Genomic DNA, 14,693 nt, shown 5'->3' with positions numbered 1-14,693 from the left:
CACCTCAAAACATCACACAGAGAATTAATGCCACGTAATAGATACGTGGCATGTGTGTACACTATAGCAGCTTCTCTGCCTTCCCCCCATCCTGGTGTTGTCTTCTAACCCTCACAGGATAGTCGTACAGGGAAATCGTACAAAGTAATAATACAAGGTGGCAACCATAAAATTTCTGAATGTTTGAACCTAAGATGGAGAGGAATTTTACTTTTTGTTCTTCTTTCCCTCTTTCTAAGGTTGATTTTTTAAGAACCAAGATATTTGTTACTTTATATAACCCTTAACAAATCTGAAATATTCCTCTTTGGGAACATCTAGTATACTATATATAACGTGGCTTGCTCATACACTTGGGTTAAAAACAGCTTCTTGAGAAGGAAAAAAGAACCTATTGCATTAAATGTATACATGAAAAAATGGATATGATTTTCAGAAACACTCAGATATAAACATATATATATATCTAAGAATAGGAAACACATTAATTAAAATTTTGTTATTTTTGCTTTGGGATGTTTAAAACTTGTTACAAAGTGTGAACTGGGGAATATACTGCCTTTTTGGGTTTTGGCAGTTTAAGTAAAGCAGATAAAAACTTTTGAGAAGAAAAGACACTTTTTGCCATTATTGTGTAACAATATAATAGTACTTTCTGTGCTTAGACCTTCAAAACATGAAAGAGGTAGAAAGTGCTCAGTTTAGGGAGCAAGGAACAGGGAGAGCAGCGGTGGATCTCAAGATTCATTGAATGCACTTAGGCCAAGTAAAGTTTCTCCACACCCCTAATTTTCTACTGTCAGTACTGGATGCCACTAACATTAGTACTATCCAAGCTATCGGTATTTGTGATTTTTTTTTCCCCCTTTCAGAGCTTAATTGGTGTCCTCTTCAGAAACTTTAAAAACTAAGATTGGGTACGGTGGCTCACTCCTGTAATTCCAGCACTTTGGGAGGCCAAGGCAGGTGGATCACCTGAGGTCAGGAGTTCAAGACCAGCCTGGCCAACATGGTAAAACCCTGTCTCTACTAAAAATACAAAAATTGGCCAGGCATGGTGGCACCTGCCTGTAATCCTACCTACTCGGGAGGCTGAGGTAGGAGGATCGCTTGAACCTGGGAGGCAGAGATTGCAGTGAGCTGAGATCGTGACATTGCACTCCAGCCTGGGCGACAGAGCAAGACTCTGTCTAAAAAAAAAAAAAAAACCAAAAGACTATTTGGAATAAGACAAGCTTTTCCGAACTTTTTTGCATTCATTAGTTCATTGATTTGGTATAATAAATTATATATAGTTTTTTGTTTGTTTGTTTGTTTGTTTTTAATGTTACCAAACAAAGGAAAATCCAAGGCTATCAAAAACTAAAGGATAGGACTTCGGGAGGCTGAGGCAGGGGAATTGCTTGAACCTGGGAAGTGGAGGTTGCAGTGAGCCCAGATCGTGCCACTGCACTCCAGCCTGGCGACAGAGCAAGACTCCATCTCAAAAAAAAAAAAACAAAAACAAAAAGCTAGGTGCGGTAGCTCACGCCTGTAATCCCAGCACTTTGGGAAGCCAAGGAGGGCGGATCACGAGGTCAGGAGATCGAGACCACGTGAAACCCCATCTCTACTAAAATACAAAAAATTAGCTGGGCGCGGTGGTGGACGCCTGTAGTCCCAGCTACTTGGAGACAGGAGAATGGTGTGAAGCCAGGAGGCGGAGCTTGCAGTGACCCGAGATCGTGCCACTGCACTCCAGCCTGGGTGACAGAGCGAGAAGTCTCAAAAAAAAAAAAAAAAAAAAAAAACCAAAAAAACTAAGGTATTGATGGGTTTCAGAGATGGTTTCATACAAAGGTCCAGTAAATAACCAGCCTTTTTTTTTTTTTTTTTTTTTTTTTTTTTTTTTTTTTTTGAGATGGTCTCACTCTGTTACTCAGGCTGGAGTGCAGTGGCATGATCTTGGCTCATTGCAACCTCTGCCTTCAGAGTTCAAGCAATTCTCCTGCCTCAGCCTCCCGCATGGCTGGGATTACAGACGCACCGCCACATCTGGCTAACTTTTATATTTTTAGTAGAAACGGGGTTTCACCACGTTGGCCAGGCTGGTCTCAAACTGCTAACCTCAGAAGATTCGCCTGCCTCGGCCTCCCAAAGTGCTGGGAGAATTACAGGCATGAGCCACTGCACCCAGCCAATAACTAGCTTTTTGAAAGGAATTCTTAGGCAGACTTGCAGAGTATCATCCAGAACCAAATTTCTGAAAATGTTATATGTTCTGTAACATTTGAAAATATTTGAATGTGGTTATTTGGTAATCTAGTTGAATATAGTTACTGTGCTGTCACTTTTTCTTCCCCTAACTGCATGAATCCGTCAACAATGGGATCTGTTTTATTTCTCAGAAACAACAGACTTTTTCCAGTTTATTTGGTAAGAAGTGTAACCAAAAAGCACTTTCCGATTCAGAAGCCGTAATTGTTCCAAACTGCTTCATAGAGTTTTACAATTATATTCAGAGGACAGCTTCAGTCTTAATTAGGGTATAATTCAGCCTCCATGAAACCCTTCCTGTCTTTCCAGGTACAATCAACCTTTTCTCTGTACTTTTACTGTTGTTAGCCTAAGTTGCTCTTCTATAATATGTTTTTCGCTATCTCATATCGTGGTGTATAATGGTAACTTATTAACCCAGTAGTCTGTTTTCAGTAACTTATAAAGAGTCTTGACAGCGGGGAACATGCTTATTCGTTACAGTCTATAGCATACTGATTCTCTGTGATGAGTTTGCTTAGAGCCTGTTACATTTAAGAGGTACTGATTATTCCAGGTGGGATTGTTCTGCAGCGAGTTAGATATAGGGAGATAGAACTTAGAGAAAGCTTAAGGCTGAGAATTAATTAGACACATAAATTTTACTTTTTACATTTTCCTCTTCCTGGTTCTTGTTATTTCTGAACCAGTTGTACAGAAAGAGGACCTAAAGTTATTGGTTGGCTCTTCCTGCAGCTCCTTCTTCCTCCAGCTAGAGCCTCAGGGGCCCATAGATAGACAACTCTGAGTACAGGAGAGTAAAAGGGAAGCACCATGTCCTATCCACCTTATCATCCCACAGTCTCCTTTCTCTCTTAGGGTCCTGTTCTTTTGGCGTTTTGTTTTGTTTTTTACTGTGTGTGTGTGTGTGTGTATGTAGATATATCTCTATATATATCACAAAATTTGCCATTTTAGCTGGGGGTTTTTTTGGTTTTTTGTTAATTTGTTTCTTTGTTTTGTGTTGTTTTGAGACGGAGTCTCACTCTGTTGCCCAGGCTGGAGTGCAGTGGCGCAATCTCGGCACGCTGCAAGCTCCACTTCTCGGGTTCACGCCATTCTCCTGCCTCAGCCTCCCGAGTAGCTGGGACCACAGATGCCCGCCACCACGCCCGGCTAATTTTTTGTATTTTTAGTAGAGATGGGGTTTCACCATGTTAGCCAGGATGGTCTCGATCTCCTGACCTCATGATCTGCCTGCCTCGGCCTCCCAAAGTGCTGGGATTACAGATGTGAGCCACCACGCCCGGCCAGCCATTTTTAACTATACAATTCATTGGCATTAAAATTCACAATGTTGACCAACCATCACTACTTTTTTTCATCTCTAGAACTTTTTTCATTTTCCTCAACTGAAACTTGGTACCCATTAAACAATAACTCCTTATTCCCCTGTACTCCAGCCCCTGGTAACAGCCAATCTACTTTCTATTTTATGGATTGCCTATTTTAGGTATTTCATATGAACAGAATCATGCAGTATTTGTCCTTTTGTGCCGGAGGCCTTGAGTACCTCACTTAGCATAGTGTTTTCAAGGTTCATCTAGGTCTTAGCCTGTCAGAACTTCACTGCTTTATAGCTGAATAATATTCCATTGTATGCATATACCACGTCTTATCCATCCTTATCTGCATCTTTTGTATTTAAAAGGACTTTCTTCCCCTCAGTATAAAAATATATTGCCGGTTGGGTGCAGGCTGGGTGAAGGCTGGGTGCGGTGGCTCACACCTGTAATCCTAGCACTTTGGTAGGCTGAGGTGGTCAGATCACGAGGTCAGGAGTTCATAACCAGCCTGGCCAACATGGTGAAACCCCATCTCTACAAAAATACAAAAATTACCCTTGCATGGTGGCATGTGCCTGTAATCCCAGCTACTCGGGAGGCTGAGGCAGAAGAATCGTTTGAACCTGGGAGGCGGAGGTTGCAGTAAGCCAAGATCGTGCCATTGCACTCCAGCCTGGGCAAGAGAGCAAGACTCTGTCTCAAAAACCAAAAAAAAACTGGCTGAGCATGGTGGTGCATGCCTGTAATCCCAGCTACTCAGGAGGCTGAGGCAGAAGAATTGCCTGAACCCAGGAGGCGGAGGTTGCAGTGAGCTGAGGTCATGCTGTTGCACTCCAGCCTGGGCAACAAGAGTGAAACTCCGTCTCAAAAAAAAAATGTATCTGTGTATCTATATAGATAGTAGATATTGCCATTATAGAAAATCAGGAATATAGAGAAAATGTCAAGAACACAATATTCAACCATAATCCCTACCACCCAGAGAGAGTTACTATTAGTCTTGTATTTAATCTTTCCCATCTTTATGTTCACTATATATATGCACTATATATGTGTTGCTTTATATATGCACTATATATGTTGCTATATATGTCTCATATGTCATATATATGTCTCATATATATCATATGTCACATTATATGTGATATATATGTCTCATATGTCATAAAGAGAGAGATATATATATATGATTACAGGTAGATGCACAATTTAGAATCCTTTTTCTGGCCAGGTGCAATGACTCATGCCTGTAATCCCAACACTTTGAGAGGCTGAGGTGGAAGGATTGCTTGAGGCCAGGAGTTTGAGACCACCCTAGGTAATATTGTGGGATGCTGTCTCTCCAAAAAAAAAAAGGCCGGGCTGGCTGGCTCACACCTGTAATCCCAGCACTTTGGAGGCCGAGGCAGGTGGATCACAGGGTCAGGAGTTCAAGACTAGCTTGGCCAAGATGGCGAAACCCTTTCTCTACTAAACATACAAAAATCAGCCGGACGTGGTGGTGGGCGTCTGTAATCCCAGCTACTCGGGGGGGCTGAGGCAGAGAATTGCTTGAACCCGGGAGGCAGAGGTTGCAGTGAGCTGAGATCATGCAACTGCACTGCAGCCTGGGCAACAAAGCAAGACTCCGTCTCAAAAAAATAAAAAATATATATATATAATTCGCTGGGCATGATGGTGCATGCCTGTTATCCCAGCTATTCAGAGGGTAAGCAGGAGGATCCTTTGAGCCCAGGAGCTCTAGGCTGCAATGAGCTATGATCTCACCACTGCACGTCCAGCCTGGGTGACAGAGCAAGATCTTGTTTTTTGTTTGTTTGTTTGGTTGGTTGGTTTTTGAGATAGAGTCTCACTCTATGCCCAGGCTGGAGTGCATTGCCACAGTCTTGGCTCACTGCAACCTCTGCTTCCCAGGTTCAAGTGATTCTCGTGCCTCAAACTCCCAAGTAGTAACCAGGATTACAGGTGTGTGCCACTGCACCCAGCTAATTTTTTTTTTTTTTTTTTTTTTTTTTGAGACGGAATTTCGCTCTTGTTGCCTAGGCTGGAGTGCAATGGGGCAATCTTGGCTTACCGTGACCTCGGCTGCCAGGGTTCAAGCGATTCTCCTGCCTCAGCCTCCCGAGTAGCTGGGACTACAGGCATGCACCACCATGCCCGGCTAATTTTGTATTTTTAGTAGAGATGGGTTTCTCCATGTTTGTCAGGCTGGTCTCGAGCTCCCAACCTCAGGTGATCCACCTGCCTCAGCCTCCCAAAGTGCTGGGATTAAAGGTGTAAGCCACCGCGCCCAGCCCCACAACCAGCTAATTTTTGTATTTTTAGTAGAGATGGGGTTTCACTGTTTTGGCCAGACTGGTCTCGAATTCCTGACCTCAGGTGATCCACCTGCCTCAGCTTCCCAAAGTGTTGAGATTACAGGCATGAGCCACTGCGTCTGACATGTTTTTGTTTTAAAATAATTTTTTTTTTAATTTTTTTATTTTGAAACAGGGTCTCACTCCGTCACCCAGGCTGAGTGACTCCATCACCATGCCTGGCTACTTTTTAGAATTATTTGTAGAGATGAGGTCTCCCTATGTTGCCCAGGCTGGTTTGAACTCTTGGCCTCAAGCAGTCCTCCCACCTCTGCCTCCCAAGGTGCTAGGATTACGGGCATGAGCCACCACACCCTGCCAATAATCATTTTTTTAAAATAGCATTATATTATAAAAATTGTTTTATGTCATTAAAAAATCCTTTTAATCATATGTAGGTATTATCTATGTACATTCCACTGCATGGATATACTGTACTGTAATTTAACACTTCTTTATTATTTATTGTACATTATAATGTTTTGATAATAAAAGAATCATGTGTTGAACTTTTCTATACATAAATATATCTCTCTGGGCTGGGCGCCATGGCTCACGCCTGTAATCCCAGCACTTTGGGAGGCTGAGGTGGGCAGATCATGATGTCAGGTGTTCAAGACCAGCCTGACCAACATGGTGAAACCCCGTCTCTACTAAAAATAGAAAAATTAGCCAGGCATGATGGTGGCGTGTGCCTCTAATCCCAGCTACTCAGGAGGCTGAGGCAGGAGAATCGCTTGAACCCGAGAGGCAGAGGTTGCAGTGAGCCCAGATCGTGCCACTGCACTCCAGCCTGGGTGACAGAGCGAGATTCTGTCTCAAACAAAAAAAAAAAAAGGAATTCCTGTCTTGTCAGACTTGTCACCAGAGAGTAAGAGGAAGTGATCCCAGCATATGTTATAGACTAATGAGAGCTGTAAGCTTTAACTTAATAATAGCCATTAGAAATAAGCAGATGCTGAGCTAGAATTGAATGTGAAGGATATACTGACTGACTTATAAGAGCCTGTGCAAAGCCCATAATCCTCAAAATCTCACATTCTTCAGTCTCACAACACCCTAGACGCTTATGTGCCTTATTCTTAAGAAGTCTGTTATTTCATCCTTTTAAACTGTAAGAGGCTAGTGTGGTGACTTGTGTTTGTAATCCCAGCACTTTGGGAAGCCAAGGCAGGAGGATCATTTAGGGCCAAGAGTTCAAGACCAGCTTGAGTAAAATCATGACACCCTGTCTCTAAAGAAAATAAAAAATTATCCAGGCATGGTGGCACATGCCTGTAGTCCTACCAACTTAGGAGGCTGAGGTAGAAGGATCCCTTGAGCCCAGAAGTTTGAGGCTGCAGTGAGCTGCTCTTATCAAGCCACTGCACTCCAGCCTGGGAAACAGAATGAACCCTGTCTCTTAAAAGATATAAGAAGTCAGTAAAAGACGAATTTCCTGGTAAACATTTAAGTGCCATTACATATGGGATGGAGTAGCAGTAAAACTTTATTTTAAGGCAACTGCTGGCTGGGCACGGTAGCTCCGGCCTGTAATCCCAGCACTTTGGGAGGCCTGGGCGGGTGGATCACCTGAGGTCAGGAGTTTGAGACTAGCCTGGCCAACATAGCAAAACCCCATCTCTACTAAAAATATAAAAGTTAGCTGGGCGTGGTGTCACACACCTATAATCCCAGCTACTTCGGAGGATGAGGCAGTGGAATCACTTGAACTCGGGAAGCAGATGTTGCAGTTAGCAGAGGCTGCAGTGAGCTGAGATTGCGCCACTGCACTCCAACTTGGGTGACAGAGCGAGACTCCGTCTCAAAAAGAAAAAAAACAGACAACTGTTAATTCTCTTGTATCATTCTCAGTTGGATTCAAAAAAAGTCACAAAGAAGAATTCAAGCCTCCATGAACTGAGAGGGCAGTTATTAGCAAGAGCTTTGGAGTCAAATATAACTTTGTGAGCCTCCTCTAGCCACAAAAATGTACTGCTGTGTAGGAATAAAGTGAGCATCAAATTTACCAGGTGGGAGGCTACTAAGACTAACTTACGCACCTTATGCAGAGGCCAGCAAAGGTAGCGGTTGTTAAGGTGTTTGATAGCAGCATAAAAGGGCCACCCAGCAGTTGCCAAGAGTGACTTAAAATGCCCCTAATTCTGGAGGGTAGGTTGGGCTGATTCTGAAAGGTCAAAACTATAAGAAAATTCAGGCTAAAGGTACAGCCCAGGAGATTCTGGGCATCTTCATTGGAGGCACTGCTGATGCTATATTTAAACCTTAATGTGAGGCCGGGCGCAGTGGCTCATGCCTGTAATCCCAGCACTTTGGGAGGCCGAGGTGGGAGGATCACGAGGTCAGGAGATCGAGACCACCCTGGCTAACACGGTGAAACCCCGTCTGTACCAAAAATACAAAAAATTAGCCGGGTGTGCTGGCGGGCGCCTGTAGTCCCAGCTACTCAGGAGGCTGAGGCAGGAGAATGGCGTGAACCCAGGAGGCGGAGCTTGCAGTGAGCCGAGATTGCGCCTCTGCACTCCAGTCTGGGTGACAGAGCGAGACTCCGTCCCCCCTCCAAAAAAAAAAAAAACAAACAAAATAAACCTTAATGTGACCCATTATCTAGCATTTGGGGAGTTGGTCTGACAGCAACCTTTTTCTTTTTTTTTTTTTTTTCCTTTTTTGAGACAGGGTCTCACTCTGTCACCCAGGTTGGAATGCAGTGGTGTGATCACAGCCTTGACCTCCTAGACTCAAGCAATCCTCCCACCTCAGCCTCCTGAGTAACTAGGACTATAGGCACATACTGCCACGCCACCTGGCTTGCTTTTTTTTTTTTTTTTTTTTTTGGTAGTGATGGGGTTCTCGCTGTGTTGTCCAGGCATCTTGAACTCCTGGGCTTAAGTGATCCTCCTGTCTCAGTTTCCCTAAGTGCTGGGATTACAGACATGAGCCACCATGCCCAGCCATGATTTTAGAATAAATTGTATAAGAGGTATCCATTCATTCAGCAGATCTGAGTGATTATTATGTACTAGATATTGGGGGAAATACTATGTCTAATAAGGCATGGTGTCTGATCTCAAATTCACCTTCTAGTATGGTCAATGATTTACAAATGCAATTATACTACAAGACAATTCTGTATAATAGCAGTAAGTTGGCACCTTAAGTTTTCACAGAGAAAGAAGCATCTTACCTCAATCTTGGATAAATGGGAATGTGCAAGATGGAGAAGTAGGAAATGGTTCTTCTAAACAGAGAAAACAGCATATTTAAGTACACTAGGCATGAGAGGACAAAGTTTACTGCTAACTACTAGACACATCAGTATTGTTAGAGCAAAACATGAGAGCAAGGGCATTCTGTGGTTTGGACTGGGGTCTCAAAATGCCTCTTTCTCCTTAGCTCAAGTGGCATCCTTTACCTGCAGCTATCTTTAGGGGAAAAAAAAAACATAAATGGGATGTTTGGTTGAAAAAAAGACCTCAGTGCTGGTATAGTTGCTAGTTTAATAGTCCCTTTTATTTGGCTGCTCCTTGTTCTTATATTGTGCATATATGGCTTGCTTAAACCACACAGTATAAAATCACTGAAAAAAGTGAAGTCTCGATATTAAATGCATATAATTTGCTTTATGACTTTAACAAGTTCCTTATCCCTTCTTTTACCCAAAATGGCAGGGGAGGTGTCTAACTGATCTTGTTCAGCCAAATAATTCATCGTTTGATAGTTTCTAATAGCTTGTGCCCAGAAGCCTTATATAACCATGTCATTTGCTCAGAAGGAAGGAATGTTAGGTAGAAATAAAATAATCTGAATTAGTTGGGCATGGTGGCGCACGCCTGTAATCCCAGCTACTTGGGAGTCTGAGGCAGGAAAATCGCTTCAACCCAGCAGGAGGAGGTGCAGTGAGCAGAGGTCACGCCACTGCACTCCAGCCTGGGCAACAGAGTGAGACTCCATCTCAAAAAAAAAAAGAAAGAAAATATTATAGCTGTTTTACCCTCTAGTATTTCTCTATATTCTAAAATTAACTAAACTCTCCATCCCTTTCTGGACCTTTCTGTTCCTGAAGCTGCATCTTTTAGACCACTCTATTACAGCCATGAATAAATTTATGTTTCACAATCTGAGATGGAATTCATCTTGCTTTTCACACTAAACGCAAGCATATTTCAAACTAGAAAGACCTATATCAGAGTGTAAAATATAACAACATTTAGCCTTCAGAAGAGAAACTTGAACATAAGGAAAAATTCCATGAGTTTGTTTATTGTTTTTGGCTCCATGTTAGCCTCTTGTTTTATAGCCAGTAAGATACATCTTATCTATATACCTGTTTTGTTTTCTTTTGTGTTCTCAATTTGGCCTATATCCTGAAATAAATCATTCTCTGGCAAGCTGTCATGAGGCCATGGAATTTTATTTATTTATTTATTTTTTTTTTTGAGCAGTGTCTCACTCTGTTGCCCAGGCTAGAGTGCAATGCCATGATCTCAGCTCGCTGCAACCTCCGCCTCCTGGGATCAAGCGATTCTCCTGCCTCAGCCTCCCGAGTAGCTGGGATTACAGGTGCCCGCCACCACACCCAGATAATTTTTGTATTTTTAGTAGAGATGGGGGTTTCACTATGTTGGCCAGGCTGGTCTTGAACTCCTGACCTCAGGTGATCCACCCGCCTCAGCCTCCCAAAGTGCTGGGATTACAGGCATGCGCCACTGCACCCAGCTGAATTGAATTTTTGTAGGCAAATAAGTGTTTTAAGTGTGAGAATGACTTAGTAGGAAGGAAATTAAAGAACACGTTGGGAAACCCAGGTTAAAGTCCTCAGTTTGCACTTAACAAGCTATTTGTCCTTGGGTATGTTGCTAACCAAGAGCTTTTGTCTTCAGTGTTTATTTCTTTAACATAAAGGATTTGAACTGGAAGACTTCTAAGTTCAACAAATGTATAGCCTGAATTTTTTGAACAATACTGATTTCAAATTTCTTGTGACTTTAATGTCTATAAATTTAAAAATGTCTCAGATTCCAATATTTGAGACTCTCTGCACCCAGAAGTATTTTAGAAATCTCTTTTTTTTTCTTTCTTTTTTTCTTTTTTTGAGACAGAGTCTGACTCTGTTGCCCAGGCCGGAGTGCAGTGGTGCGATCTTGGCTCACTGCAACCTATGCCTCCCAGGTTCAAGCGATTCTCCTGCCTCAGCCTCCAAGTAGCTGGGGTTATAGGCGCCTGCCACCACGTCTGGCTCATTTTTGTATTTTTAGTAGACAGGATTTCACCATGCTGGCCAGGCTGGTCTCGAACTCTCGACCTCAGGTGATCCGCCTACCTCGGCCTCCCAAAGTGCTGGGATTACAGGTGTGAGCCACCGTGCCCGGCCTTTTTGTTTGTTTTTTGAGAAAGTCTCACTCGGTAGCCAGGCTGGAATGCAGTGGCATGATCTCAGCTCACTGCAACTTCCGATTCCCTGGTTCAAGTGATTCCCCTGCCTCAGCCTCCCAAGTAGCTGGGATTACAAACACGTGCCTCCACACCCAGCTAATTTTTGTATTTTTAGTACAGACAGGGTTTCACCATGTTGGCCAGTATGGTCTCAATTTCCTGGTCTTGTGATCCACCCGCCTTAGCCTCCTGAAGTGTTGGGATTACAGGCGTGAGCCACCGCGCCTGGCCCTTTTCTTTTTTCTTTTTTCTTTTTTTTTTTTTTTTTTTTTTGAGAAAGAGTTTCATTCTGTTGCCCAGGCTGGAGTGCAGTGGTGCGATCTCGCCTCACTGCAAACTCCGACTCCTGGGTTCAAGCCACGTCTGCCTCAGCCTCTGAGTAGCTGGGATTACAGGCACCCGCTACCATGTCTGGATAAATTTTTGTATTTTTAGTAGAGACAAGGTTTCACCATGTTGGCCAGGCTAATTTTGAACTCATGATCTGTCCACCTTGGCCTCCCAAAGTGCGAGGATTACAAGTGTGAGCCACCACACCCGGCCTGAAATCCTTTTTTAAACCACATGATTTGGTCTTGATTTGGAAAATATAGTCCTACCATATCTTTTATTCTTTTCCCATTCTAAAATTATGTGATTCTAGCCTAAATGCAGAACAACATCCCATTTCACATCCACTGTCATCCTTCTCAAGCCCAGATTTCACCCACTTTAACATTTAACTTTTCTACCAAAACTGTAATTATCTTCAAAACTATATAATTGATCTTTTCTGAAGTTAATATAACTCACAGTGCCGTGTTTTTAGAACAGCTGGATTGAATGCTTATTGTGTGTGATATAATTAATAGAACCCTAAGTGTAATAGTGAGAGAGGGAAGGGTATAGAATTCAAATAGTGATTTTTGGTCAGAAAAACGTGGGGAAATTATTTGTGGGGTTTAGTTACAATTTTTCAGGGATTTGCCTTTATTTTCTCTGTGTTCCAGGTCTTGCCTGAGATTTAGAAGCCCCTTTCTTGCCCTTCCTTTCTGGTGCTGTCAATACTGGTGATCACCTCTGAGGAAGAAAAGCCCTCTTCCCACAGTCCATGGAGAACACTCAGCATCTATGCTTGATTGTGACAGGGCAGATTTTGGATGGATCATGAAATGCTTCTAAAGTAGCCAAGAGTTAACTCTTCCTAACCTTTTTATATAGTAAGCATGTTACCACCAAGGTAACTTACCCAGGGGAATCAACTACAGAGTGGAATCACATTATTTACACATTTAACTTACGCAAATTCAACTCTACTAAAAAAAACAAAGTACATGAGTGAGAGAGAAAAATAACAATCTAAGTAGTATATGTTAAACCTTCCATTTCAGTAAGTCCCAGGCAATGGATGAAATCAAATCTGAAATAGTTCATATTGGTGAAAGTTATGGAAAGAATGTGAGGATGATTTTTAAAGGTTTTCTAGTTGTTGATAAAGCATGTTCAGGTCACTAGGCAAGTGGGTGGGACAACTTCTTTGACCTTTACAGGGGTTATTAAAGATTGTTGAGAAGCTACCCTTAAGAATTAGAGGAACTGGCTGGGCGCGGTGGCTCATGCCTATAATCCTAGCACTATGGGAGGCTAAGGTGGGCAGATCACCTGATTTCAGGAGTTCGAGACCAGCCTGGCCAACATGGTGAAACCCTATCTCTACTAAAAATACAAAAATTAGCCGGGCATAGTGGCACGTGCCTGTAATCCCAGCTACCTGGGAGGCTGAGGTAGGAGAATCGCTAGAACCTGGGAGGCAGAGGCTGCAGTGAGCTGAGATTGTGCCACTGCACTCTAGCCTGGATGATACAGCAAGACTCTGTCTCAAAAAAAAAAAAAAAAAAAAAAAAATTAGAGGAACTAACAAAATCCCCTATAAAGAATGACATGATGAGAACAAGTTGACATTTTTATAAATGTACTAAGTGCTTAAAGGAATGAAACACCTGGTTAAATTTCTGAGTGTTCTTTATGGATTTTCAGTGGTTATTTTTACTATATACTGTTGCCCCTTTATAACCAGTCCCCTAAGTAAGATGCTACCCTACCAAGTGGAAATTGCACTGATTTTGTTTGACAGTATAAATTGAGTAAGATAATGAGTAATTTCATTAAGAAGCTGGTTCGTGGCTGATACTTTCATTTTTTAAAAAACGTGGGCATGTACTTCTTTCAGAAGTCTTTGAATTTAAAATCTAGATTCTATAATGAAGTGAATATTTCTTAACCATCCTAATAATTTGTGCCATCTATACCATTTTACTTTATTAATATGATCTTTTTCCATGAATGTCCACTGCTTGGCCAGTTACTACCTTGGGATTATATAACTACCAAGTGAAAAACCATAATTGGCTGACTTGCTTTTTAAAAATATTTTGTTTTAGTGTACCTAGCATGTGAAGTACATTTTTCTTCTGTGATCATACAGGTGAACATGATTAAAGATGATGGGACAGTTATTCATTTCAACAATCCCAAAGTCCAAGCTTCCCTTTCTGCTAACACCTTTGCAATTACTGGTCATGCAGAAGCCAAACCAATCACAGAAATGCTTCCTGGAATATTAAGTCAGCTTGGTGCTGACAGTTTAACAAGCCTTAGGAAGTTAGCTGAACAGTTCCCACGGCAAGGTAGGTATTTCAATTTAGTAAATCTTTCTCTCCCCACCTCACTTAAAGAACCTAATCATTTACAAGGTGTCCCATCTTAATTTGGATTTGCCTGAATGTAATTATTTTACTTTCTATAAAATTATTTCTATGCTTCATAAAATTCTGAGTTTGTTTCTTTAATGATTATGTAGTGTGACACATAGAATATTCAGAAACATGGCTGGGCGTGGTGGCTCACGCCTGTAATCTCAGCACTTTGGGAGGCCGAGACGGGTGGATTCCCTGAGGTCAGGAGTTCGAGACCAGCCTGACCGACATGGTGATACCTCGTCTGTACTAAAAATACAAAAATTAGCCAGGCATGGCAGTGGGCACCTATAATCCCAGTTACTCGGGAGGCTGAGCCTGGAGAATCGCTTGAACCCGGCAGGCAGAGGTTGCAGGGGCCGACACTGGGCCATTGCACTCTAGCCTTGGCAACAAGAGTGAAATTCTGTCTCACAAAAAAAAAAAAAAAAAAAGAATATTCAGAAACATTTTGGTAGTAATATAGTAACTTGAGAGGTAATTACCTAAAAGGATAGTGCCAGGACCTGCAGGCCATAATTTTATTTTATTTTATTTATTTTTGAGACAAAGTCTCGCTCTGTCTCCCTGGCTAAAGTGCAGTGGTG

The 14,693-nt window shown here is 42.2% G+C and overlaps 1 protein-coding gene and 1 long non-coding RNA gene across 10 annotated transcripts in view; one reads left to right on the top strand and one right to left on the bottom strand.

The window, feature by feature from the left end:
- Positions 1 to 14,693, top strand: part of BTF3L4 (basic transcription factor 3 like 4) — a 31,568-nt gene that overhangs the window by 12,760 nt on the left and 4,115 nt on the right. For 2 of the 9 annotated variants that reach the window (XM_077993142.1, XM_077993139.1), the window contains exons 3-4: positions 12,361 to 12,570; positions 13,836 to 14,037. The exons of 1 other annotated variant lie outside the window; for it this stretch is intronic. In XM_077993142.1, coding sequence (XP_077849268.1) covers positions 13,842 to 14,037 — 196 coding nt within the window. In that variant the 5' untranslated portion in view covers positions 12,361 to 12,570; positions 13,836 to 13,841. 9 annotated transcript variants of the gene reach the window in all.
- On the bottom strand, positions 1,901 to 14,540 carry LOC144333403 (uncharacterized). Its single transcript, XR_013402024.1, has 3 exons — positions 14,323 to 14,540; positions 10,602 to 11,212; positions 1,901 to 3,358 (listed from the first exon to the last, which is right to left on the bottom strand). It is a non-coding gene; the product is annotated as an uncharacterized LOC144333403 (long non-coding RNA).

This window comes from Macaca mulatta, chromosome 1 (assembly GCF_049350105.2).
Source record: "Macaca mulatta isolate MMU2019108-1 chromosome 1, T2T-MMU8v2.0, whole genome shotgun sequence".
NCBI classification, from domain to species: Eukaryota; Metazoa; Chordata; class Mammalia; order Primates; family Cercopithecidae; genus Macaca; species Macaca mulatta.
This window is presented reverse-complemented; position numbering and strand designations above follow the sequence as displayed.